Source organism: Nylanderia fulva, unplaced genomic scaffold (genome assembly GCF_048542155.1).
Source record: "Nylanderia fulva isolate GAGA-0341 unplaced genomic scaffold, ASM4854215v1 Scaffold7, whole genome shotgun sequence".
Taxonomy (NCBI): domain Eukaryota; kingdom Metazoa; phylum Arthropoda; class Insecta; order Hymenoptera; family Formicidae; genus Nylanderia; species Nylanderia fulva.
Window position 1 is genome coordinate 4,221,652 of NW_028190807.1, and position 26,094 is coordinate 4,247,745.

At 39.5% G+C, this 26,094-nt stretch overlaps 1 protein-coding gene across 5 annotated transcripts in view; it reads right to left on the reverse strand.

Moving 5' to 3' along the window:
• Positions 1-26,094, reverse strand: part of Sox102F (transcription factor Sox102F) — a 157,127-nt gene that overhangs the window by 31,258 nt on the left and 99,775 nt on the right. For 4 of the 5 annotated variants that reach the window (XM_085488659.1, XM_085488661.1, XM_085488658.1 and 1 more), the window contains 2 exons: positions 6,706-7,434; positions 1,142-1,361 (listed from right to left, as the gene is read on the reverse strand). In XM_085488659.1, coding sequence (XP_085344785.1) covers positions 1,142-1,361; positions 6,706-7,434 — 949 coding nt within the window. Of the gene's footprint in view, positions 1-1,141; positions 1,362-6,705; positions 7,435-23,169; positions 24,034-26,094 lie in introns of those variants that run through there. The other variant, XM_029308643.2, reaches the window with a different exon arrangement.

Genomic DNA, 26,094 nt, shown 5'->3' on the forward strand with positions numbered 1-26,094 from the left:
GCCGGGGCGATTTCAATGAGATCTCATTGTGCGGCAAAACGCTCGCGTCTGATGATGGCGCGATCGCGAATTGCATTCTAGCGTGATGCAGACGCATCAAAGGTGTACTGTTACTCGCGGAGGTGCAACGGACTCGCCGCTATTAGTACGGTAATATCGCAAGGAGAGAAAGAGAGAGAGAGAGAGAGAGAGAGAGAGAGAGAGAGAGAGAAAGAAAGAGGTCTTGACGTTATTGTCAGGAACATCGCGCGGAGATGCTTTTAAGCGGAAGAATACGGCCCGACATTCCGATGACGCGGGAAGAAACGCGCGTAAAATTTTTAAGTTGTTTGTAGAGAAAGGCATAGAGCATCGTGCATTATGCGAACATTATGAATTATTCTATGATTCTCTCTAAGAGTCGCGCGAGGTGGTCACGCATACTTTGCTTCGTACTTTTTAAACGAGAGGGAAAAAAATGTTAAACTCTATCGTAACGGCATTATTCGTCGATCGCATCTCTCGAGGAAATCTCTCGGGTTTCTCATTTTTTTCCGCCGTTGTGCTTGCGATATCTACGACCGCGATTCAACCGCGTAATTACGATTCCACAGTAATCGATGCACTTTCCCTCGTCAATCAACATGCACTAGTTAACGATTTGTATTGAGACACACGGCTCGATCCGTCGTTCCCCTATTTCGTCACCGTTATAGCCGCGTGCGGTACGCATTCTATTTCTTTTTTTTTCTTTCCCTTATTAATCGTAAACGATATCCCGCACGGCATGACGTAACTAGATATATTGATCGGCGCACCTGTCACAATTCTATCATTATCTGTCATAATGTAAGTTGCGACAACAACTTGTATCATTCGATCACCTACTTCCTACTTCGAACACATTCTAAGTCGATATATATTTTTATTATTTCTTGATTGCTCTTTAGTCTTTCAATTTAATTCGCGTGATAATTTATACATTTTTTATTTAATTATAATTCAATATATCTTGGCACTCCAACATTTTTAACAGTAATAATTTAATATTTTTCAACAAATACGGCGAATTTTTGGGGGGAGACCCTCATTGTGAGCATGATCTTATAATTCTTATCGATTATATACGTTTTACATGCGGATATATAAAAAAATGACTTACCTTCGATTGATCCTGCTGTTGCACCAGTTGCTCCCTGATTAGCTGTAGTTGCAGAATCATTTCCGATAGTCGACGTTCCTTCTCAGCAAAACTGTCGGCGCATAGGACCCTATGAAGGGCCGCTACGCCGTCTTGTTGTACTTGCGCCTCCGTGTTTGCTATCCTTCCGGCATCCGGGGGCGAGAGTGCTACGTTATTTGCCACGGTTGTTGTGACTCCGCTGTAACACATGCAATGGAATCACGGTCAATTTTGTCCCATCAAATAGTAAAGAGAATAAAGAGAGAGAGAGAGAGAGAACGCAAGACATTTATTAGGCATTCTGAAATTGCACTTTCTTAAGCTCTTAAAAAGTGCGATTGTAACACAAAACAAATATGACAAATACAAAAGATTGTGAAAATTAAAAAGTATGTTTTACTAATAAAGTAACTAACAACCAAGTAATTAAAAATTAGTTATCACTCAGATAAATAAATAGAAGCCGGTAGTAGGGCAGAGATTTTTCATTTTAACTAATATATTTTAATTAATAATATCAAAACTGATTTTATGTATATTGAAAGAAATGTTCTCTAATATAAATTGTTGTATAATACAAAAATCCAGAATTTAAAATAGGTATCAATTAGGAATATCCGTTGATATGTGAAAGACGTTTCTGGAACGTCATGTGAAAGAGAAAGAGAGAAAAAGAGATAGCTTCCAGTGTATTAAGTCAGAACCGGATGGTGATGGTCGCGTACGCGATGCTGGAAGCCAGGTGAATAATAGATGAGTCGCGGCCGCGCAATCTCGACAGGGCGAGTGTTTGCGTCCGTGATGGGGTACCCCGATGCCATCAATTCCCCTCTACCCCCTCCTCGTTTCTTCGTCCAGGCCTTCGAGCGCTCGCTCGGAACCGGCCTCGAGCCTCTGTGTCTTTATGTCGGAGAAAATGGTCCGCGAATAAGTGATACAGGCCTATTGTGCGGTGCTTAGGAGACCACAAGTCGAACAAAGACTGCGCGAACGAGGAGGTGGACGAGGGTTGAACCGTGTTGACAACGAGAAAGCCTACGCTGCGAAAAATATAGGCCAGCGTCTTTAGTCCAACGAGCTTCAGCATGATTACTCTCCCGTGGCAAGGGTCAACGATTAAAGTTACATTATGATATACCTGGCATGACATGAAGCAAGTGTTTAAATTCATTCATTTTGAACACTTAACAAATCTCGTATTTTTTTTCTTTCTTTACAACATTCGATTTTTGCACATCATTTAATCAGTATCTTCTGATTTTCAATAAATGTTGCCTTGATTTTTCTAGATTGGAAATTATTTCATCTAGTAGCTAGAGTTGTCGGTATAATAAATTTCCTTCGATGATTAATGTCGTGTATTAAGATAGAAAAATATATATATATAGAATAAAATATTTACTCGGTTTAATTTGCGAGATAATCACAATTAAAACTAAATAAGCCGTGATATTTAAAATTTTTCTGAGCATTTGAAAATCTTTTTTCTCTTCTCTTTTCTCTTCTTGTTCAGTCGACAGCCAGCGAATGCGCGCATCCGGCATCCACGAAAAGCCTTAATTCCGCACGAACTTTCTTTGGCCTGATAATGATGATATAACTGGATGACTTCGCTTGCGTTTAGTGGTTTTGAAAATAAAAAGAGCTTTTCTCCGTTATTATTATCGCACGTTAAGACATTCGAAGGGCTTAATTTCATGCGCGAGCCAAGATAAATGGTCGCCTCATCTCTTTTGTGATTCTCTCTCTCTCTTTCTGCGTACACAACCCGCTTCAATATATGCGAACTAACGTACGCGGGAATGTATGATAAATTGATGGCACATGGATCGTTTAGATAAAGTCAATAAGAATAAAGAGATTTTCGCACCTCGTACCACGCGAGGATACTCACACGTGAGATCTTCATGAGAGACTCGTTCGATTTATAACGCGATACTTTATCAAAACTACGTTGATATCATTAAATATAACTGTCGATAATTAATGCCTACAGTGCAAGAATTAATCGATGCGACCAATTAATTATACGCGATATGTATAAATCATGCACCAAGCTGTCTCTAATTATCTGGTTTTTCTTTCGATTTATTTCAAAATAGAAACATTCTTATTTCATAATCCGAAGCGAATAAGATCCTAGTATATTTAATAATGTATCTGTTTTTTTCTAACGTTGGAAAAAATAATTCTATGCATTTTTTAATACTTCTGTTGGTTATCGGTGCTTTAATAGCATTACGCTATTAAACTAACTGCCGACGAAAGTTTTTACCGACGTCGTCAATCAATCTCTCCGTCTCACCAAAAATACCAGTTTTTATTATGTTCCTCATAGTTCGCCGATCTATAATGCGATGGTTACTCCACGAGTTTTTATCCAATACGAGCTATATTTAGAATAACCGAGAGCTAATGTACATGCTCGATATTTTCGTCCATCCTATAACTCTACTAGCTACTCACTCGTATCTCCGAAAGTAGCTCGTGCGTGCTCATATAATACGATTCGCGCGCGCGATACACGTCAGTGATGCATATACGATGTACGGATTCGAGACGCTTTATGTAACAATGTTGTTACAGTTGTTTGTATGTCCCAAATATGTTGCAAATTTGTACAAATTTAACGTGTATCATCTCGAGCCGTAAATCCTAATTCTCGACATCCGAATTATCTTGGCGAAAAAAAGAACTGAGATCGTTAAAGATTCATATTTAGTTCACATTTCTAGATAACTTGATAAAAAATGAGTAAATAAGATATGATATCGAATATTAATTAAGGGTATTCGATATTGTATATATATGTGTGCAGGTATATTATACGCGGATACAATTATGTGTCATGACAACAACATTGTGATTAGTGGACGTATATTTTTAAATCATTCGTGTTATTTCGATGTACGCGAAGTTAGATTGAACATGCTCCAAAAAGAAGGTGAACGTCAACGTAAGTGCACGTTGTACTGTTGGCTGAATTTTTGAAGAATTCTTGGCCCGCCGTTCTTCAGCTTGGTGTGGGCAGCCGACTGGCACAGTTCTTATGCTACCGCTTTTCCACGTTGCCAAGTTCACCCGTTTGCTTTCAATGACTCCGTGTCAACATAAGGCGCATCGCGCTGCATATTATCTAGCTCAATATTTTTCGCAGAGGGAGGGATACTGCTGTTCTATTGTTATTTACTCCACATGTAATTTTGCCAGGATATTATTTCACACGAACCTGCTGCTGTCGTAATAGCGGACTGCACATATGTAAAATACTTATTCCGCGTGAAATAATGACAGTTCTGCGATCGAGGAAAAATACAGTTGGAAGTTTACAATATGTAGTCGCGATTATGTCATAAGCAATGCGTATTCAGAGCGCTTCATTAAATGCTAATTCTAAATTGACTCTATAATGTACAATATATGCATCCGCAATATAATAATATTGCGGGATAATATGTAAATGTAAAAATATGTAACTTTATAATAGCACTATCATAGTGCTATCATGCCATCTTTATGACGCACATAAGGATCGCAATTAGTCATTCATGCGCTCTGCATTTTCGACTTTGTACACTGTGTGTGATTGTAATAGAAAAACTAAAAAGAACTAAATAGAAAAAAAATCGCCTGATATTATAACTCGACATGACGAGTCACTGATTATATAGAGCGATTATTATTAGTAGAAAAATGATCGTTTGAAATGCAAAATACGTACGCTCCCGCGTATATGCTGCAGATTTTTCCAAGATAATCGGTACAATATTTAAGTAATTATTGTAAAATCGCCGATAAAAAATATATCATACATATGCATATATTGCAAATGACGCAAGTAATTAATTGTCCATGAATTGCAAAAATATTGAATTGGAAGCATATGCACAAAACGAAATCGAAAATGTCTTTTTATTTTTTCTTTGCTGATAATAATATCGTTTTGTGGTACATTATCGCCAATAGTATATTGATTTTTGTTCTTGGGTTACTGGTCATTGTCAACTGAATATATGGTAATGAGATCAATTTCAAGAGACCGCTAAATTGGTCTTATGGTTTTAGGACAATAGTCCCTTTTAGAACCCGCCCGATCGTTAGTTGCATGTTAACCGTATTCGAGATACCAGGCCTTGAGAATGTTGAAACAAGAAACGACACAGTCTTTTCTTTCAGAAAACAAAATTATAGCTGCCGCCCTAATTTCCGGCGATAATATCGTGCGATAGAGAAGAATGTGAGATATCACATTGTAAATTATGTTCGAAGAATAGTTGAAATTACACTATGAAACTATTCGATGAAACTATCCGAGATCTGAAACTATCCGATGAAACCATCCGAGATCTGAACAAAATCAGAGATCATATCGAGGCGAACATTGTTGGACAGGACGGATTAGAACACGCGTTAATTGCTCAAAAACTCTCGATTCTGAATAACTATAATTAAATTTCGATATTATGTGAATTTGTATGAATTTATATTTCAATAATTATACTGAAGAAGACCGCGTGCGGTCGAAACGTTTATAGAATGATTGTAATTTACGTTAGTTTTAATATAATGACTGTAGTTTCATAATTTATACATGTAATAAATGGTAGTTGACTGAACATCTCGAATATTCAGCTCGATAAGTTGGCCTTATTTTTATCACTTTGTTTTCAATTCTTTTTGTTAAAATTAATTATATTTTAATAAATATGCATTCTTCGATTATATAATCAATAGCAATTAAGTTGGTCGCAAGTAAAAATTGTAGCTTGTAACAAAATTGCAAAAAGTCACATCCGCCTTTGGGATTTGCCATTATATTATATTAATCAGTTATGTAAAGTGGGAGAGATACGATAACCTCGGCGACACGGTGGCGCATTATGATATTGCAACAGAGTAGTGCACTGTTACAATGTCGATCAAACAAGTAACGAATATAATTAATATGGCATACAAGTTGCGTAAGAGACGCTTATCAAGATACGTCTTATGAATGTGCACTAATCGTTGAAGACTAAACGACCGGGAAAATAGGAAGAAACAGAGTAAGCTGTTCTCATTTCTTATCATGCAGCGGACATTTCTTGACTGTTTTAATAGAAATTAGACCAATGTTAAATCGAATAGTAAGGGTCGCGAGTCGTAAAACAATTGGGGATATTTCTTTGACAAATGACAAAGATCTGATGTTAATACCGAAAATTCCAATAATTTAAGAATAGAAGCAATTTTCTTGTGTATTCATTAGAATATATAAGTGAGAAAGAAAAAAAAATATATAAATATATATATATATTTTTTTTTTTTTTAAACGTGCAGTAAAGTCAACAGTTATGCAGCGTATAACGAAACATCTAAATAGATTGTTGTATAAAATAGAAGAGCTATTGTCTTTCTTCCTTCATTATATTGCTTAAAGCAGTGCGATAAAAAAGTTTCTGAAATTGTCTCATTTGGACAATTAAAAATCAGGGTGAAATAAAAATGTGTAATTTTGCTTTAGTCCTCCATCTCAGTATACAATATCAATTGAATGAACTAACCTATGTGCATTATGGCCAGTTGGTGTCGAGGAGAGCGGCGGTGACGTCCGCCTGGTATTAGTGGTATCGTCCTGGATAGACAGGGACTCACTGTTCATCTTGCACGTTAACCTTTTGAGAACGTCGTCCATGGATCTCTTGCTGCCCGCGGCGGCGGTGGCGCTGCCGTTATTGTTGTTGTTATTATTTTGGGTGACGGTATTGTTGTTGTTGTTGTGATGAGGGTGATGGGGGTAGTAAGAGTCCACGGAAAGGAGGGTAGGCGGCGAGCCGCACTCTGAGGAACTCGCCGGTTCCAATGCACCGCCCGACGATGACGACGTGTTTGTGTGGTGATGGTGATGATGGTGGTGGTGATGGTGATGATGGGGATGATGGTACGGCGCGAGGGTGTCCTGGTTCGACAGGAACAGCAGCCTCTGCCGTTTCGGCGTCCGTAGGGAATTCAACGAGGGCGACGGCGAGTCGCGCAAATCCGGCTCGCTGGTGGTCGCCGGCGACGAACAGCCGGACGACTCGCACTCGCCGACTCTCTGATGGGAGTAGCACTCCTCGATGTCGACGGGGGTGGCGGCACCTTCCTCACCGACGGTTGCCTCACCACCGGAACCGGCCACCGGCGAGGTCGTGTCTTCCTCCTCTTCGTTAGCGCCTGCCACTGTACCCGTACCGCCCCCGCCCTCCGATAGCTTCGTTGGTGGCGACTTCCTCTTTGAGGACATCCTCAGTCTGCAACACAAGCGAGAGACTGCTGAGTTTTTCTAGTTTTTTTTCTTTTCGTAGCGCGAACAGCCGCTGCTTGATTGCGGTGTATACTAGGAAGTAAGGGCGGGGGAAGATTATTAGCGTGTTGAAAAACACCCTCTTACTACGTATTATAGAAATAATTGTCTAAAATGTCGGATTTCATTTATCGAGCATATGGTTCGTTGCAATTTATCGGTATTTGTTTCATTGGTAGTAGGGTGAAAAGAATATAGTATGGAATAAACTTCAACATCTTCAGGTGGAAGACCAAAACGATACAGAGAAGAGACGCTGCTCCTTACGTCATTTGAACGTCCCCGGCGGGCGCGACCGTCTAAACTATCTGCCATCTGGCGCGGAGTTAATTTAGACACGGACTATCCCAAGTTCGTCCATTCATTTCCGTCTACAAATTACCAAATCTAAATCTAAATCGCGCGATCGACCGATCGTCTGCCGGCGACTCGGCGGCAACGTCGTCGTTCAAAGATATCAGCGGACGGATAAATCGAGGAATGACAGTTACATAATCGGGCGCGAGGCGTAATAATGAGGCGCAATTATCGGGCGGGAATTATTGTTGCGCTCGCTCTGTCGTGTCGCAACGCATCTTTCCATTAATCGAACCCGAAATTTCATTAATCGACTGACCGAAAACGCGCGAGAGACACGACGAATGGATCGAAAAAAAAGAAAAAGAGAGAGAGAAAAAGGGTGAGAAAGAGAGAAAGCTACGTTGGTTGTGATTATCTTCCACTGGCGAACGCGAGCGAGGTTGCGAGGTCAGGAACGAGTGCGGTTTCGTTGATCGGCGCTCAATGAAAAGTGAGAGAACCTTAACCGCATTTCGGGCGGCACACGGACTCAGCTTCTGCGAAAGCTTTTCATTTCTTTGGCGAAAGTAATTTGTTTTGATGAGAAGAACCTAACACCTTTGAATCCCTGATTAACGAGTTTCTCGTCAAACATTTTCTTTTCAAAATTGTATTTTAATTATCACATTTCGTAGTACGAAATGTCATGTTGAACAAATGTTGTAAAATTTGTTTTAACGTTGTTTATTTAAAACAATCGAGCATTTGATTCGAGAACGCGTCGATGATATCTCTTATTAATGCGCCTAATCTGTATTTTTGAGCTGTACGATTGATGTGCAAAGGGAAAGATATTACGTATACATATATATAGGTATACTTAGTATATGTATACGTCAGTGATAATGACTTTTAGACATAAACGACTTTTCAAGCCGAGGAAACGCGCTTTATATGTCACTTTCGCGTTCAAAATCGTCTCGTGATGTGTATAATTACAGGGAGAGATTTATTACTGCACGTTACGCGGACATTTGTTAGTCACATAATGGAAAACGATTTACGATGCTGAGAATGCCGCATGCATCTTCTCGGATATAATATATCATAAAGTTATGAAATATATAATGAGAGATACCGCGGCTGTCATCGACCATCGCTTTAGACGCTGCTGTAACTGTATCTCGGAGATAAAGATAATATTTATGCGATGCGTTATGCGTATAAAGATCTACGTGATCGTCCCCCACACGCAATACATACCATGGTATAGATTAATCGATCGATTAATCCTTCAAGAGGAACATTAAATATAAATTTCATTTGTGATTATATACGTAATTTAGATTAATTCATCCCGCTTAATCTCCTGAAATCAACTTAATGTGTCTTGAATAAGAATATTAATATTTTTAATCAATGATATTATATAAAAAAGTATCAGAAAATTTTAAACTGAATTTCACGGAATTGTTTTGCTAACTGAATTAAAAGCCGAGTTCATTTTTCCAGGAATCTGTTTATGATAAAGATAATATTTGTGGAAATAAAGGAATAATATTTATATGCTATGTGTGTGTGGGTTTATGTTGCATTTGAGGCGCTTGAGGATCTACGCATAATTTCTAATTGCGTATAAAATATACGTACAATTTTATCCCAGAAAGTTTTAATAATTTCTTATTAATATATTTTTTGTAACATCTAATTATATATACACAAATCTTTTTAAAATTACATTTTGTCAAGAAAATATTTGCATAAATTAATGTTACACGTATAAAATAAAAATTAACATCTCATCGTAAAAGAAGGTGCGTTGTTATCCTTAATTTTCGCTTTGAGAAAATCAGAATTATAATATCGGTATCCTTCTCTCTTTCTGGTCGTGTTTGATATGCGTTATCGCAGTCTATTATGCAAATCGCGTATGCAGAAAAAAAAATATGGTGGGGGACGCCGCGATAATGTGGGAGGACGCATAAAGCGCGGCTCGTAGTACAATGTACGCTATAATGGCCGTAATAATGTAACGTGCACGCACGCCTTCGAGTGCATTTTTTTGCGACGCGCAAACTCGCGCGATATACGTTCCGCGCGCGCTGGGATTGTGTAAGCACGTGCGGTCGCGCTCGATGCACATGCACACGTGCACTCGCGCGAATCGCGAGTCACGGCGGATCGAGGCTCGTCGAGGACCACGTGCTGCGGTCTGCTACGAGCGCACGTGTCCTCAACGTGTGTCTCCGATACGGCGTGACGATGATAACGAACGTAAGATCGATTCGCGATTTTAACGAATTTTCTCTGGGAAATTGATTAATCGTTTTACAATCAATCAACAATTTTCATCTCTTGCCGCGGATGATCTCGTAGATGAGATAAAATTGGAGAACACTTACTTCTCTTCTGCAGAATGTTTGAGAATTTCATATAAAAAAAATTTGTATTTATTTATTCTTCGTCACGGTACAAAAAGAGCTGAAAACGGGAAAAGAGAGTTATTTTCTTTCCAAAGAGAAAATACTCAATGTTTTGATTAAAAAAAAAAACAAATTTTATAATTATAACATCTTTGAAGATACGAGCTTAAAGAATAGAGGCAAGGGAAAAACAGGATAGATATTCTGACGCTTTTACAATCTTTTCAAAAATGAACTAAAATTTGGCAAGGCTTGCTAAAATAAGCTGGACGCATACTTAGGAAAGATATATATGTTTAACTGCGTACGCTAGATAGCAATCTCATAAGTCAGGATTGTCAATCGTGGCAATCAGTGAGTGTACAACAAACGTCCAATCGGGCGCGAAGAAATTTCGCCGGCAAAGTCCATTGCTCTTGCTCTCTGTACATTTCTCTCTGTCTTCCTTTGTCGCTCTCTCTTTTCTCGCGAGAACGTATACCACCGGGTTTATAGCGCCGCTTTTCTATTTCTATTGTCTACGTCTCGACATTATACGCGTCCACACGTACATGTATACACGTACACTCGCCGTGCTCTCGGTACGCGAAGTATTTCTGTCTCTAGACTTCCCGCCCGGCATAATTACTTCGCGAAGCGCACAGATTCGCGATTATAGCCTCGCTTACTGAGACAACCGAACAAAAAGCGCGCGCGCCTGCGGCACGGAAGAAATATTTTTAACTACCAGATGCCACCATGTCCGGCCGACTGAAATCACAGACGAGGATAGCGAAAGATCATCAACGCCGGTGACAGTGCAGGAACGCGCGGGTGTTGATGGGTTCCCTTCCTGCGAATAACACGTGTCTCGAATCATCCACTAATTGTATGATAAAAAAATTATATATATATATATATATATATATATATATATGTATATATACAGCCAGAAGGAAATATCCATCTGTAGCGAGATTGAAAAAAATTGCACGCGGTCAAAAATACAGTTTAAAGTTCGCGTACAAACACACAAGACGATCTCGTGTATTATATTCGATAACGGATTGACAATGTTGACCGTCGATCTCGATAGCACGCGAACGCGTTATGAACGCGACGAGATAAATCGACAACACCGAGAGTCTTTCTCCCGCGGGATACTGTAAATGTATATAAGTATTTGCGCGCACCCACGCAATATCCAGTTCATTCAGTTATTGATTCATTAAGTTCATAAGATAAGTAATTACGTAAAGCACAATTTTTGCCTTCTCTTCTATGCGCTCGCGCACTGCAGCAATTTTCCGCTGTGCGTGTCGTGATTACTGTAAATCGCTGATAATCGTTGACGAGTCTTTTCGAATCGAGCTTCAATTAAATTCTAATACATCACGCGTTCTACTATCGCGAAAAATTGCTGATAAGGTCAGTGGATCGAAAACTTTGTTAGGCAGCGCGCAATACGATACTATATATACTTATCCACATAAATTCATATCTCTCATATGTAAGACAGTTTCATATTTTCTCTTTACAAAAAAAAAATATACATAATGTTACGCGCTGCGAATGTAATACGTAATAAGAATGTAACGTAAAGAGAAAATATTATGTAACTTCATATGATGATACGATAATAAACGTGATATATTGAAATGTAATTAAGGAACCTAATAATAATCTCATTGAAATTCAATTTCAGAAAACTCGTCGATTAGAATTATCAATGATTTGCAAAAATTGACAACCATCTACTAATTAAATCTACTATTAAATCATATACGCGCCGCGTCACATTTTTTATGTATAGACGATTTAATAGCGCTGTAATTAATTCAAGGAGGATTATCATGTGCAAGTCGTAAAATTACGACATTCTAGGTATATAGTAAACTCATCGAAGAGCTCGACACAATTATCTGTGCCTGTATGCCACATATTAGCTCCGATTCTCGCCATACTTCGCTTATCGAGAAACGTCGAATATCCCAGTTATTATGTTTATTCCGCAGATAAAATATCATTGAAACCAATGTTATGACTATATTTAAAATTACGTCTTTGTATCATGACATACAAAATGTCTCTAATTCGCGAACGCTTACTTTTATATAAAAAAATTTATTTACTTATATTTTTTTCTTTAAGAAAATAATTCATACGCAAAAATTACAGAGTAATTAATTTACGACAGGGGCCTGATCCGAGATAAAAAAATTGACGATTATGTTCTTTCGGTTTCTTTTTTTTTCACGGATCGTGATCGATCGGGAATCATATCTTTTTACGAGCCAGAGTCATATGTCGCGTATAGCGACACGCGTCTACGCGTGAGTGTGAGTGTGTGAAACGACTTGACTTATTTCTATTAGTGGCACAATAGGAATCTGGTTTTTTTTTTAATACGGCATCTGTTCGAGCTCAAGTAGCAGTTCAGTTCGGGGTGGGAAAGACTCGATACTGCAGGCTACGACTTCCGTCAGTACGCACACAAATAGGAAGACTACGTTTTCGAGTGGTCCACTGTGAGAAACAGCTGTGAAAAAAACAGAAGAGATTTCTGAAGAAAAATGGACCCTCGAAGACATTCCAGATGGATTTCAGACAATTTAATTATGAATTTTATGCATGTTATTATATGATTTATATTATATGAATATATTATTTTCAAGGATCAAAATTTATGTTGTATATAATTTCGATCCTTGAAAATAATAAATCATACAAAATAGTTTATAATAAAATCTTAAATTTGCAAAGTATTAATAATGAATCATTGATAATTATACTTTTTTTATAACGATGCAATGAATTGCATGATTATTTAATCGAACACGACAAGCAAGATTTGCGTAGAGAAATTAAATTAAATCATTAGTAAAAGTATTTCTTATTGAACAGAAGCGGACGAAAGATATTGCATCATAATTATGTGTCGTGATATAAAAACTTATTATGTTTCGCTCTTTATAAAAAGGCGACCGAAAGCATTATAATTAAGTCTTTCAGTGCTGATTATACGACACAACGAAGAAAGCAGATACGCGTTATTGACTAATTTTATACCGCCACTAGCCTGCATGCCTTGGCTGAAGCGTACAATGACGATAAGAAACCATTAATGTACAGCTCTCTTCGCTTTTTTTTTCTCATTATCATCTTCATTTTCGGAAACTAAGATACGATCGAATACAACACGATCTCACCATATATATATATGGCATGCAAATTTTTATCATTAAAATAACACTGGATTATTATATAATTCGTGCCACAAATACACTGACATGCTGATAACAGTACTACATAATATTATGTCAATTTCGTCACCGATATTACGTCAGAGTGCGTATTTTACAATGTATTACACAAACATTTGGTCAGAAATACGTAGGTGGCGTTTTTATAAATAAAAAAATAAAAGAATTAACAAAATAGAAGTTTAGGTAAACTAATCAATATTTCCCATCATAAAATGTCATTAATATTATCTCTATACAGAGAGAATTTTTTCTTAGAATTTACCCTGAAAATCGTGGTAATCGTGGGACAATATGGTATTGGAAGAATTTTATGTTTCTTTGATTAACATTTATCACAGTCAGATATAAAATATGTTCGATTAATTTTACTATGTACATATTAATATTTTTTATTGTGGTAAATATTAATCAGAGAAGTTCTTATAAAATTCTTCCAAATACCATATTGTCCTATGATTACCATGATTTTTAAGATAAATTTTAAGAGAAAATTCTTTCCGTGTAGCGCATTATTAAAATTTAGTATCATAAATATAAAGTAAAATCCAAAGTAATTATATATGTACATCTAAAAAATGTGTTGAGAGAAAAAGTGTTTTCAAAGTTCTAAATATCGATAGCTATTTCTGTTTTCAACTCGCGATCTCGCGCGAGGAAATCTTGGACGCGGTAAGAGAAAGCGCCGCGCGTCGTTAGTATTCTTTATAGGACCACCGTGGGATACGCTCTACATAATGGACTCCCGGTACCCGGCGTCTCTTCTTTTGATGCTACCTCTCGGCCGATCTCTTGTTTATGTATGAGCGGGCGCGGACCCACCCGCGCACCAACGTAACGACCCACCGTGTCACCCACCGGAGATAGCAGCTGTCCCAGGAAAGCAGAGTCTTCCTCGCGCGCGTCCAATCCTCACGTTCTTCTTTGCATCGCGACGTAAGTCGCGATTCTAGACCGAAACGCAGTCACAGAGGAACCGACAGCGCGCCTCGTCGCATCGGCTGTAAAAGCAATTTCTTCTATCGGTCGTTGCTTTTTTTTGTCTTTTTTTTCTTGCTCCTCTAGAATACGTTATCAGCGAAACCGGGAAAGGTCATGAAAGGCTATCTCGCGGTTGTTCTAGCCCTTCGTACTATTTCCGATCTCTCTCTTCCGTCATCGTCTCTCGACATCGTGTCTCTCGCCGCGAATCTTTTTTCCTTTTGCCGTTTTTTCCTCTCACGCGATGTGCACTTTTATCTACGATACTCGCGGCTTCCGCTCTGAAGTATGGTAATATAAAACTTTGCATCTGATAAGAACTAAGAAAGTAGATATTTGGAGAGAGAATATTATAATAAAACATGTAAGAAATGCAAATGACAAGAGTTCAAAATTCTCATTTATAAAAAAGCAAAGATCATTTTGATGAGTTAGAAGAGAGAAATATATAAATATAATTTATTTTTGACAGGTTTTTTAGATTTTTTAGAATTTAAAGTTTCCAAGCATAAAAAAATATTAAAAAAATAAATTATTTTTATATTTTCTTCCGTTAAAGATTCTTTTTCGGAAATATTTTTCGATGAATCCGAAAATTGAAAAATACAACGCAGGTTACAATTAATTTTGGGGAAGCCAAGAAAGATACGCGAGCAAACTCATATCGCCGGACGACAGTTCGTGTTACACATATAATGCGTCAAAACAACAAATTAAAGACAAACCTCTTATCGCATGGTGATTTAACGTATGTACAAAAAAAAGCGACAAACATTCGCACAATACGTGAATCGTGCGCAATTTTTCTTTAATTTCTTTATTGTGTTCTAACGTACGATTTAAAACATTATTGCTGAATATATTAATTGAAATTATCACGCGCGCATATATATATATTATATACTAGTAATTTAATAATACGACAAATTCTTGACGAAAATTATTATTTAATACATAAATAACGCAAAAATGGTGAAACTCTCATTCAGCGATGTATCCTATGTTTTCAATCCTGGCGACAAAATGCCGGCTATCGTATCGCGCCGAAGCAAATCAATGAACAAAAACGAAGTCGGATTATTAATCCGCGGACGCGCCGCATCGAGCCGTCGTAATTAATATCGTCATAACTCGATTACGAGAGCGGCGACGGCGTACCACTGAACTTGGGTCTCCCAGAGAGAAACAAGATCAAAAGAAAAGCAACCTTCAGTTTGCAAGATTCGTCGCCGTTCAATCGAGGTTTACATATATCAGAAACTATACGCGCCGCAGCGATCAGCTGTTGTCACTCTGTTCGTGCAAGCTATATAGGTGCCAAAAAAAAATACTTGACGCCTGTTGATAACGCGAAGTGAATCCCAGGAATAGCGGACTAGCAAATAAGTTCGACCTTTCACCGTTGTGACAGTCAACTTTGTACTTTCTCTCATTTCCGCGAGAGATTAGAATCTTATTATCTTTTCTTATTATATGTATATATATGTATGTCTTACGGACTTGACTGTTGCGCAAAGAAACGGCTTGTTGAACACTTTCGCAATAAGTCGCGATAAGGAGATTTCCGGAGGCTTATGGAATTGCTTTTTCTACAAATTTATTTTCGATACATGCATCAACGGTATTGAGACTAATTTGAGATACGAAATGACTGAGTAATGTTATTTAATCTAACGATGTATGACGAATACTGGTTGCGGGAACTTTTCACGCCCGAAATAACATAGTGATACGTTCACATTCTCCGTCTAATATTAAAACAAAAAATGAATTCATATAATTTTTACGATGTCACGATTGCTATACAACCTCGTTAAAGACAAAATCCATGTGAATTACGAGCGCCGTGATTGATCAGAAAGAAAGAACTCAAAGAAAAGACGAAGGGAGAAGAATAAAGAAGGAGAGAATAGGATTGATGAGAGGACGAGGGAGAGGTAGAAATGAGGGAGGGTCAGAAGACGGAGTGTGGGTTTAAGAAGTGAGGCCATGTGTTCAGTGTCAAGTTGCTCGGACTTTAGATCGCTTCCTCGATCCTCCTCCTTAGCGTTATAACGGCGCTCGTTAGAGAGAATAGGGGAGCGTGTTACACGCGTTGCACGTGCACTCGCGCCTTTCTATGCACGTATCGCGAGGGAGAGAGAGGGAAAGCAGAAGGGAAGACAGATAAACGAGATCGAAGGAAAAAGGGTCGGCTGAAAGAAAGAAGGAGATGAAGCAGGATGGAATTTATTTGGCGCTCTCGGGGGAGACTACTAAAGTAGACAAAAGATGCAAATAGCCGTCTGGAATTAAATAACAACAGGCAGTGTTTATAAAACTAACGAAAAGCGGAGACGTTTAGGAGATTTGTACACGTTAACTGTATATATCTCTTTGCTAAACAGAAAGATGTATAACTATGTAAGAAATGACAAAAAAATATATTTTGTTTCATTTAACAATAACATGGTCTTAAAAAAAATCTAATCTAATTTATCACAATTATAATTTCTATACATGAGTATATCATAAATTCATTATAAATTCATTTATATAATTTACTTATGTATTTACAAATTTAAATATTTATATTATAAATTATAAATTATATTATATTTATTTATTTACTAATATATTTATATTATAAATTCACTGTTGTGCGTGACCTCTTGTCCTATACGACTAATAAGGTTATCGAACTCGGAGAAATTTGAACTCGAAAAATTTTGGAGGTTGACCTGAACTTAGTACAGTCTCACCTAATACAAAACTTGTGTTGATGCTGAAAAGCGTTATAATGAGATCAAAAATGAAAAATTTTGTCACAATATCACATAGTTTAAGAATTCTAAGAGATGTCGAAAAAAAATTTAAACAAAAATAGTTCTTTTACATTCATAAACTTCCATAAAAAATGTCTCTTGTTTGAGCAGTAATTGTTTAATATTAAAATTATGTTTACAGCAATTTATAGACTTAAAATAGAGTTAAAAATGACATTTATAGATATTCGAATGGAAATGAGAGCCCCATACGCATTTATCAAAATCTCTATCGAAAGGGAGGGCCATAGGCATCGCGCTCTCGCGCGATGAGAACAAAGCGCGCAGCATCTGGAACGCGTTAGTTCTCCGCAACCGCCCCCACGCACCGATATATACACTGACACGCACGAGGAAAAGCACGTTCTTTTGAGAGAGGAACATACGTTAAGAGAAACCAGCTAAGAAGAAAGGAGAAGAGTGCGAGGAGATCGCGAAGAGAGGAGAAGCCCAGATATAGAGAAAACGAGAGAAATTCGGAGGGCTACATGCCACTCCGAAAAACATGGAAATCTCCACCGTGTGCGCGTTACGCTTGTATCTCTTTTCTCGAGGCTCGCCATCCCCGGATTTCAAACGAATCGTACGCGATCCCTATGTATATACATCGCGGACAAAGCGCGGACCTATGCGCGAAAAAGGGCTGCACGCGCGATAGCGCGATGGTCCGAGTACCTACATACTTCGGCTATCTGCCGCTATTCATCTGTCTTGATGAATCCAGTCGCGCCGTGAACTCTCGTTGTTCTCGCGACGGGGTACGGGCATTGTGTGGTTTGCGAATAGCAGGGGATGAGATTCCCCGGATCCTCGAACTCGAGAACTCGGCTTTCTCCGGGTGGAAACCAGCCTCGCTGCAGTAATGAGATCTCTGTTCTTTCCCATTGTATTTTTTTTCTTGCATATTTTTTTCTATTTCGTAATACATGTTTATCAGAAAATCTCGTACACAGAAGAAACTTGAGATTTTTTTGTCTTTTTATTCTTAGAGAATTATTATACGATATCATATATTCTTCGAAGTCTCGATATTTTCCTTCATTGTAATAAAATTCTATAGATCATAATACGTAAACGATAAAATTATAACGGATTCCTGAACTTTTTACTGTTCTAACAATAAACGAAAAAAATCTATAAGGAAAGATTGCAATCAGAAGAGAATATTCATGATCGATAACGTTTATAAGTCACGTTTTCCCGATCTATTCAAGATCAGTGGATAATATATTTTGTATCTCTATCTTTCGTACGAACCGCGTTGTGCATTATTATACGTCACAATTTAATTGGCGTCGTAATTTCCCGCTACAAGATACTGTATCGCGGTTTAACATGTATAATTGAGATGCTAATAAACACAGAGCGGCTCTAACATTCACTTGTGTCTATAGGCACATTCCGCGGAAGACGTGCGATCGTAATGTCTGTCAGGTATGCGATTGCATCTTCTATTTGACGCTTTTATTCAAAACAGTTCACGTGTACGTGCGCGGTTTGTTGGACCTTGAAGAGGACCTCATCATCAAGTTTCGGTTCATAGTTAATATAAACGGACATTATTATATCATTATGACGAAAACAAGATAATGTGCTATCATCTATTCCTGTGACAGTTTGTTTTGCAATCTCGCAGTTTTTATTTCGATAACCCTATAGATTAGCGCAACATATACATATATATATATATATATATATATGTATGTAGAAATATTTTGAAAAAAGAATCGGAAAATGATGTGCATTAATATTCATAAATTTATGCGATAAATAACTTAAGAGATAACAGAATTACGAACAAAAAAAAAATTATGACAAGAATTATTATTATTATAATGTGCTATTTTCGCAAACTAATTTTCATCAACTTGTTGGAAGTAAAACCACTGTGCATATATAATCATAACATGTAAGATAACATAATTATCGTTGATCAAACTCAAGATTAATGCATATAATGTTATAAGATCATAACTCATTGAAGAAATTTAGAGAGAGTTGTTAGGGTCAAACATCCGACGCTTATCGTCCACCGTGTTAAATCCATTAAATTTATAACGAATTTACGAAATTAGAGATTCGTAATGTTTCTGTGAAGGATTGCGCGCGATTCTACGCGTATTCGCTAATTAATAAATCATAATTGCCGAACGATCTAATTCACCGTGTCTTGTTTTGTTACGACTTCATCGACATAGTTAAAAATGTTCTCCAGTGTGTTAGATAATGAGTCCGGATTTTTCGAGATCGTCACGGATTTGAATATCTTCCGGCGGTGAATGTCGCCTATATAGAAATAGGATGGCTAATCTCTGGACACGCGAAGGAATCCAGAAGAGAAAGCATTAATATTTATTTTCACATTATCATTTTAATGACTTATTGTTGATGCCGACCGTTGATTGACCTTAGCGGATATGCAATCACGTCGATGAGTAAAGATTTTATTTTTCTAAAACAAATGCAATTCACATCCTGTCGTTTGTTAGATCGGTCAAAGTCAAGTACGATATCGTTTGCGGTTATATAGAAAAGCATTATTAGAGCGATATGTGTAACTCATATATGCGTATGTCCATTTCGTTGCGATATCGGGTCGCAATTGTTGACATAAAAGTATATATTTAAAAAGAATTTCATGGAAAATTTTAGATACAATGTTTGCAAAATGTGCGTGAATATATAATGAGAGTCTGTAATGTTCGACAAATAGTTAAATAAGCGCTTTGAAAATTACAATCTGCAATCATATATCTATTACATTTATATCTTATATTTATTTGTACATTATACGACCAGATAATTAATCTGCTCGCATTTAGATGATTTGAAAAGCACGCGTGGCAATTATCGAGGTTTTATCAATGTCACTCGTATTGTTAGAGATTGTGCAGTACACCCGCCTGTTAATTACACTCTTATTCGATATACTATCTAGTAACGCTATAACGCGCGCACGAATCACAGGCTATCGCTCTTTTTCGCCAATGAGTCGAAATGTCGGAACTCGACCGTCCCGTGTTTTGACACTTTAGAATCATGCTTTGTCTCGTACGCTAACGCGCGCAGTTTAATGACGCAATCAGAACGCGCAGTATGTCTCCATTGTCGAGTTTATGCACGCGCACCCGAATTCATTTCGTTGCGAGCGCGGTGTCACGCGCAATTATAGGGCTGTCTGCATATATCAGTCGAGGTCGTGCCGGTATTTCGAGTCGCACACCGCGCTAACACAGGTTGAGCAAGCGACTGGATTTATACTTAGAAAGCAATTGTGTGTTGGTTTAATAAAATATCTCGCGCGCAGACAGATATTGCATGCATTGTTCCAAGGACAATGCCTTTGCGCGCGATATGCGATATATAGCGTACATTGTATTTATAATTGAGAGAAGAGGAGGAGGATTAAAAAGAAAGGGGTGTGCGTAATCTCATCTCGTCTAACTGAAATAATTTATTAATAGCGGAAATATATAATATAATATATAATGATCCACGCTGAATCTTTTATTATACAAAAGAGCTTTTATGCGTGTTATCCATTGTATCTTCGTTTTAATTATCTTCTCAAAGACGCGGAATTCTATGAAGCCGATGAATGGATTCTAAGTTTAACAAGTACATAGCATTTTTAATGCTTCATTCATTTGGAGATATATGAAGCTCGTAGATGAATAAATTTTTTAGTAAAAATGTATACGATATATAAATAATATAATTTTTATTAATATAATATACTATATAATTTATTAACATAATAGAAAAAAAGAAAAAATTTCTTTACACGCTTATACGAAAAGAGCTATTCATCATTTGACATTAATTCCGTTGGAAATCTCCCCCTCCCCAAAGATCTCCCTCTCGTGGTTAAACCACATATTTTAATTTGCTCTCGCAATTTAGTCAGCTTTCGCTCGTTTTTTAGCGCTGTTGGTTAGTTTAAATAGCTTCGGTGGTCAAAGTGCTAAAAAATCGATCGTGTCCGGTAAATACTGCAAATCATAATTCCGTCTGTAAAATCACTCGTTTCCCAAAACCGAAGCGAAAACGATGCCGCCATGCTCCACGGAAATCGGTGAAAAATAAAGCGGATACACTCTTCGAGAGCGAAACCGGCGAGCACATTCGCGCGTTTTTAATTCGATAACCGCCGGTCTCTTGATTCCGTATACCGTTCGGTGATACGCGCTCTTGTTACGCAAATGCGTGCATGCGTGTAGTCTTGTACGTGTCAATTCTGCGTCGGGGCGTATCCTTCGGGAATCCGTATGCTCGCGCTTATTATCACCGGCGTGCCCGAGGTATCGAGTTAATTCGATATTTTTACCGCGCGAACGCGCACTCAACAATCCGGCACTCGGAAGGGTTGTTTATGCCAGGAACATCGATTATAAACGAGACATTGTACGCGGAAATATCTGCGAATCTCTCATCGCAAATTTCTCATAATTCTCGAACAATTGATCGGCAAAATTTTCTGCAATTGGGACAACAAATTGCAGAATCACGTTTCGTTGTAATAGCTACATAAGCGAGCAATTTTACCAATGATGAAGTAATAAGTGATGGAGCAACTACACAGTTCACTTGTAACGTCTTATTATATCATTCGGATGTACCCGGTTACTAGAAAACAATTTTCGTAAATATTATTGCAGATACATCATTTTCGACGAAAGCTACTCTTTATACGTACCTAATCGAAAAAAACTGGCTTATCGTTTAGTGTCTGAAAGAGCTTAAACCATATGTATCGTGTATTTTAATTGATCGAGCTGGGCATCAAGTGGTCGCTCTTTCTCTTCGTTCGCGCGAAGGAGCAAGGAATTTGTCTTCGAAATTTCAAGAAGGGTCTCGCATAGAGGGATATATACCACGATACGGGGGAAGCCTGCGGAGAGTAGACGCAGCCCCATAAAGAGAAGCACGAAACCAAGGGGAAGATGGAGGATCACTAGGTCAAATGCGTATAGAGGAGCACGATCCCTTTTCAGTCCCTACTCTCTCTCTCTCTCTCTCTCTCTCTCTCTCTCTCTCTCTCTCTCAACCCTCGTTCGTTACACTTCCTCTCCTCTCCTCTTCGTCTCTTTCGTTGACCTTTCGATCCGAAACCGGCTCTTTCTTCGCTCACCGAACACATGGCCCCGAGTGTGTACAGGCATGCGACCCGAGCACGGCTTATGCACGCATCTACTTAAGTCGGAATCACATATGTATATCACGCATACACTGCGATCGTCCTCGCGTTATCAGACCGGCGGTCGCATATCACGAGATACAATGTCGTGACGTGACTCCAATTACACGCCGGCGAGAACTCTTTATACGCGTGATCGTTGAGCTCGTGTAAGCGTAATTCCGCGTTTCGACGTCGCGTCGGCGGCCGCTCGGTCTTCCGAGGATGTCGCGAACCAACGAAAGCCTTACGTGCGTCGTTACCCCGATAGACACGCTATCATTCGCTCATAACAGATCGTAATTCACGAGCACGCGCGCGTGCCGTTTCGCTCGTTGCACGCGCCACCCAAGTCATCTCGAATCGATATTAACGACGTTGGGGAGTAGCAAAAAAATGTATCGCACTTTTTTCCTCTTAACATCTATATATAATTCTAATTCCAAGTGTTAGTGTCGTAGAAAAGTGTTTTAAATGGCACTGACAGATCGGATTAATTAAAATCGATTTGATCTTTATATATTGTGTGATTTATCCTAATGTCACTAGTAGAGAATTCATTTCACGAATCGTGTGATTATAATTGAAAAAGAATTGGAGAATGATGAATTAATTAAGATCGACTCTCCATCTGTCAATGAATCTCACGCCGCATCGGTATGTGTGATTACATTGGAATATAATTTCGCCTCCGCTTCTCGAGCCCCTGCATCAAGAGAACCCACGTGGTTCGATTCTCTACACAGACGCATACACACGCTAGCTCAGTTCACTCACCTGCCAAGCGTGCTCATATCATCCTGGCCGCGCGCTGGTAGCCTGGACTACCCCGTTGCCATCGACGGAACACTTGTCACGTATCTCAAAAAGAACGCACCTCCGCACAAATGAGTAGAACCGCCACTGACAAAACTCAGATGCAGAGAGAGAGAGAGAGAGAGATCGGCAGCTAAACGCGCGACGATCGGAGCCGTTTCTCTCGGGACCGACCGGTTTCTCTCAACACTCGGTATATGATAACTCACAACGAGGAGCCGCGTTCACCAAGACCTCATCAAATTGCACCGATTCCTCCACACGCTACCTTCATGACCCGGCTGCGTCTCGTCGTCAGTACCGGTCGCGCACTTTTCAACACCAATTCACGAGGGGGATTCAGACGATGCAAACCTGGGGGGGTCGCCGGATATCGCACGGTGAACAGAATGCAACGGGGATGATTACCCTCGATCGCGACGATAACTGACCGCGTTGCTCCGTTTCGCGTATCACTGCCGCGAGCTACGAGGCGCTCTGCAACACGGCGGAGAGGCTTCAGCAGCCTCGCGGTGCGTCAGTGCGAGGGTCCGCGTCAGTACGAGGGGCGAGAAAGAGGCGACTGCTCGGGCATAACGTGACGGTGGCGAAAACAAGGAAGCGGGAGCGGAGAAGTCAGTGCGAGAGAAAAAGAGAGACAGAGAGAGTGTGTGTGTGTGTGTAAGAGAGAGAGAGAGAGAAAGAGAGAGAGATGCGGAAGAGGGAGCGCGAGAGCGTGCGGTGGGAAACCTCCCCCTTCCCCCCTCCGAAGAGAACGGCGAGCATACAATGGAAATAATCACCGCGTCTCGGAGCGTCGGCTGACTGACTGAAGCCCCCGAGGACCGACCGGGATGAGATTCGGAAGGCGCTGCCTGGCGGCGGCGGCGGCGGCGGCTGGCGCTTCGGCGCACCACTTTCGCGCCCCGCTATTCTCTCTCGCGGTCCTGCTCGCACCCTTTCTCGTCCCCTATCGTTCCGACGCGATCCCTCTCTCTCTCTTTTGCCGTTGTTCGCCGATACGTTCCGTCTCCCTCTTCTATACCGCCAGGCCGGCTCGCTTTATCGCGCCCTCTCCTTCCCACCTCTTGTTTTCCCATCGCTCTTGTTCTCGTTCTCCCGCTCTCTGTTCTCCCTCCCCGGTTCGTTCTCCCGTCACCTCTTCATCTCGCCGACGCTGCGGAGGCGCCTCGTCTCGTTTGTACGTGGCGGCGAATCCCGCCATGCACACCACGCCTCTTTTTGAGCCTAGTCGCCGCCTCCTTTCTCCCGACACCCACGCCGAGATGTGCTTTGCCTGCCACCGCCGCCTGTACCACCACCATCGCCGCCGACACTGCCTCCACCACGACCACCACCGCCGCCGCCGATTCTCAACGTTGTCCTCGCCGACGTCCTCGTCCTCGTCGTCTTTGTTGACGACGACGAGATCGTTCGGCTGTGTGTGCGCGGTTGGTAGGTAGAATCTATCGTGTGTATCTACCCCCAACTCCTGTGTTTCCTCCATCCTAAGGCTACTGCCAGCACTCTCGTAGTTGGGCGTAGGAGTAGCAGCATCGCGGATGGGCAGCTATGCGCGTTACGGTAGCCGCGCTTGTTTCCCCCTTTCTATTCCTCTCCTCAAACTACCCCTACCGGGATATATCTCGTCGTTCAATGGGGGCAAGCGGCTGGAGAACGAGATTAACGCGCAGCGCGTCACGTGGCGCACAAGAATGCGGTACGGAGCCGCGACGTATCGGAGCAAAAAGGGAAAAGCACCGATTCAATGGATCGTGCACCGCGAAAGATCCCCGAAAGGGTCACCAGTCTGTCAGTAATGTAACATTCATTGATCGAGCTTTCTTTCTCACCGATTTTGATTATTTTCATATGTACTTTGCGTTTGCAATGTTTCTTGTTCTGTCAGAACGGAAAGAAGTATTAGCTACCAGCTATAGGTATTAAATTATTTTTAATTTACAGTTTACAACGGGGAATTTTCCCTGTTGAATTAGCTAATATTTTTTCCGTGTACATTAATTAATCAATAGAAAAAATAAATACATGATACGTTAATTGGATAGTATATATGTTAGCTTTCATTTTGGAGCTCACGATTCAAATATTTATTGATTTAATTGATGTTTGGTCGCGTAAACTAAATTTAAATTAAAGATTAGAAATTTATACATTTGTTGCATCTCTTGATTGTCTTTTCCTTCTTACATTGTGAATCGATGTTCATTATACATCGTGTTCTTTTTTCTCAGTTAAAGTGAATTGCGATTCAACTAGCGGATCCTGAAATCGATAATGAGGGGAGGTCTCTACAAAATTATTTAGTTAGGTAATAGTGAAAATATTTTCGGATTACAATTTCTTTTAATTTGGAAGGGGTGTTTAATCCTAAAACCATCCCTCAGGATCCGCCATATTTTCTTTCTCGCGCGGTAAGATACCGAAATGAGTATGTACTCTTTTAAGTCTAATCTAAATATATAATTTCCAATGCAAAATCCAATCGAATTGAGTCTCAATTAAAAAAAAATTGGTACAATTAATATTTTTCTGTGTTACGATTCAGTTAATGGTTTCGTCTCTTTTTGATCAAAGTCATGACAATTTTATATATTCAAAAATGTTTGGCGTCAATTAATCAGAGAATTAACAGTTTGTATCATTTAAAAAGAATACGAAGAATAAAAAATGGCATTATCGAAATCGCCGTTGCAGAAATCACCGGAACAACGAGTCGCGAATCGACCGGCAATGTCAGCCTCAGGTGGTTCGCTGCGCGCATTGTGTATTGTTCAGTTCGGAGGCGGCGGCGGTACAACCCTCTGTCGGCATGCTCGCTTACAGGACGGATTCGTGGAGGTGGTGAGAATCGACCAATGGGGCGCGAGGCACACCCGCGCAGATCAC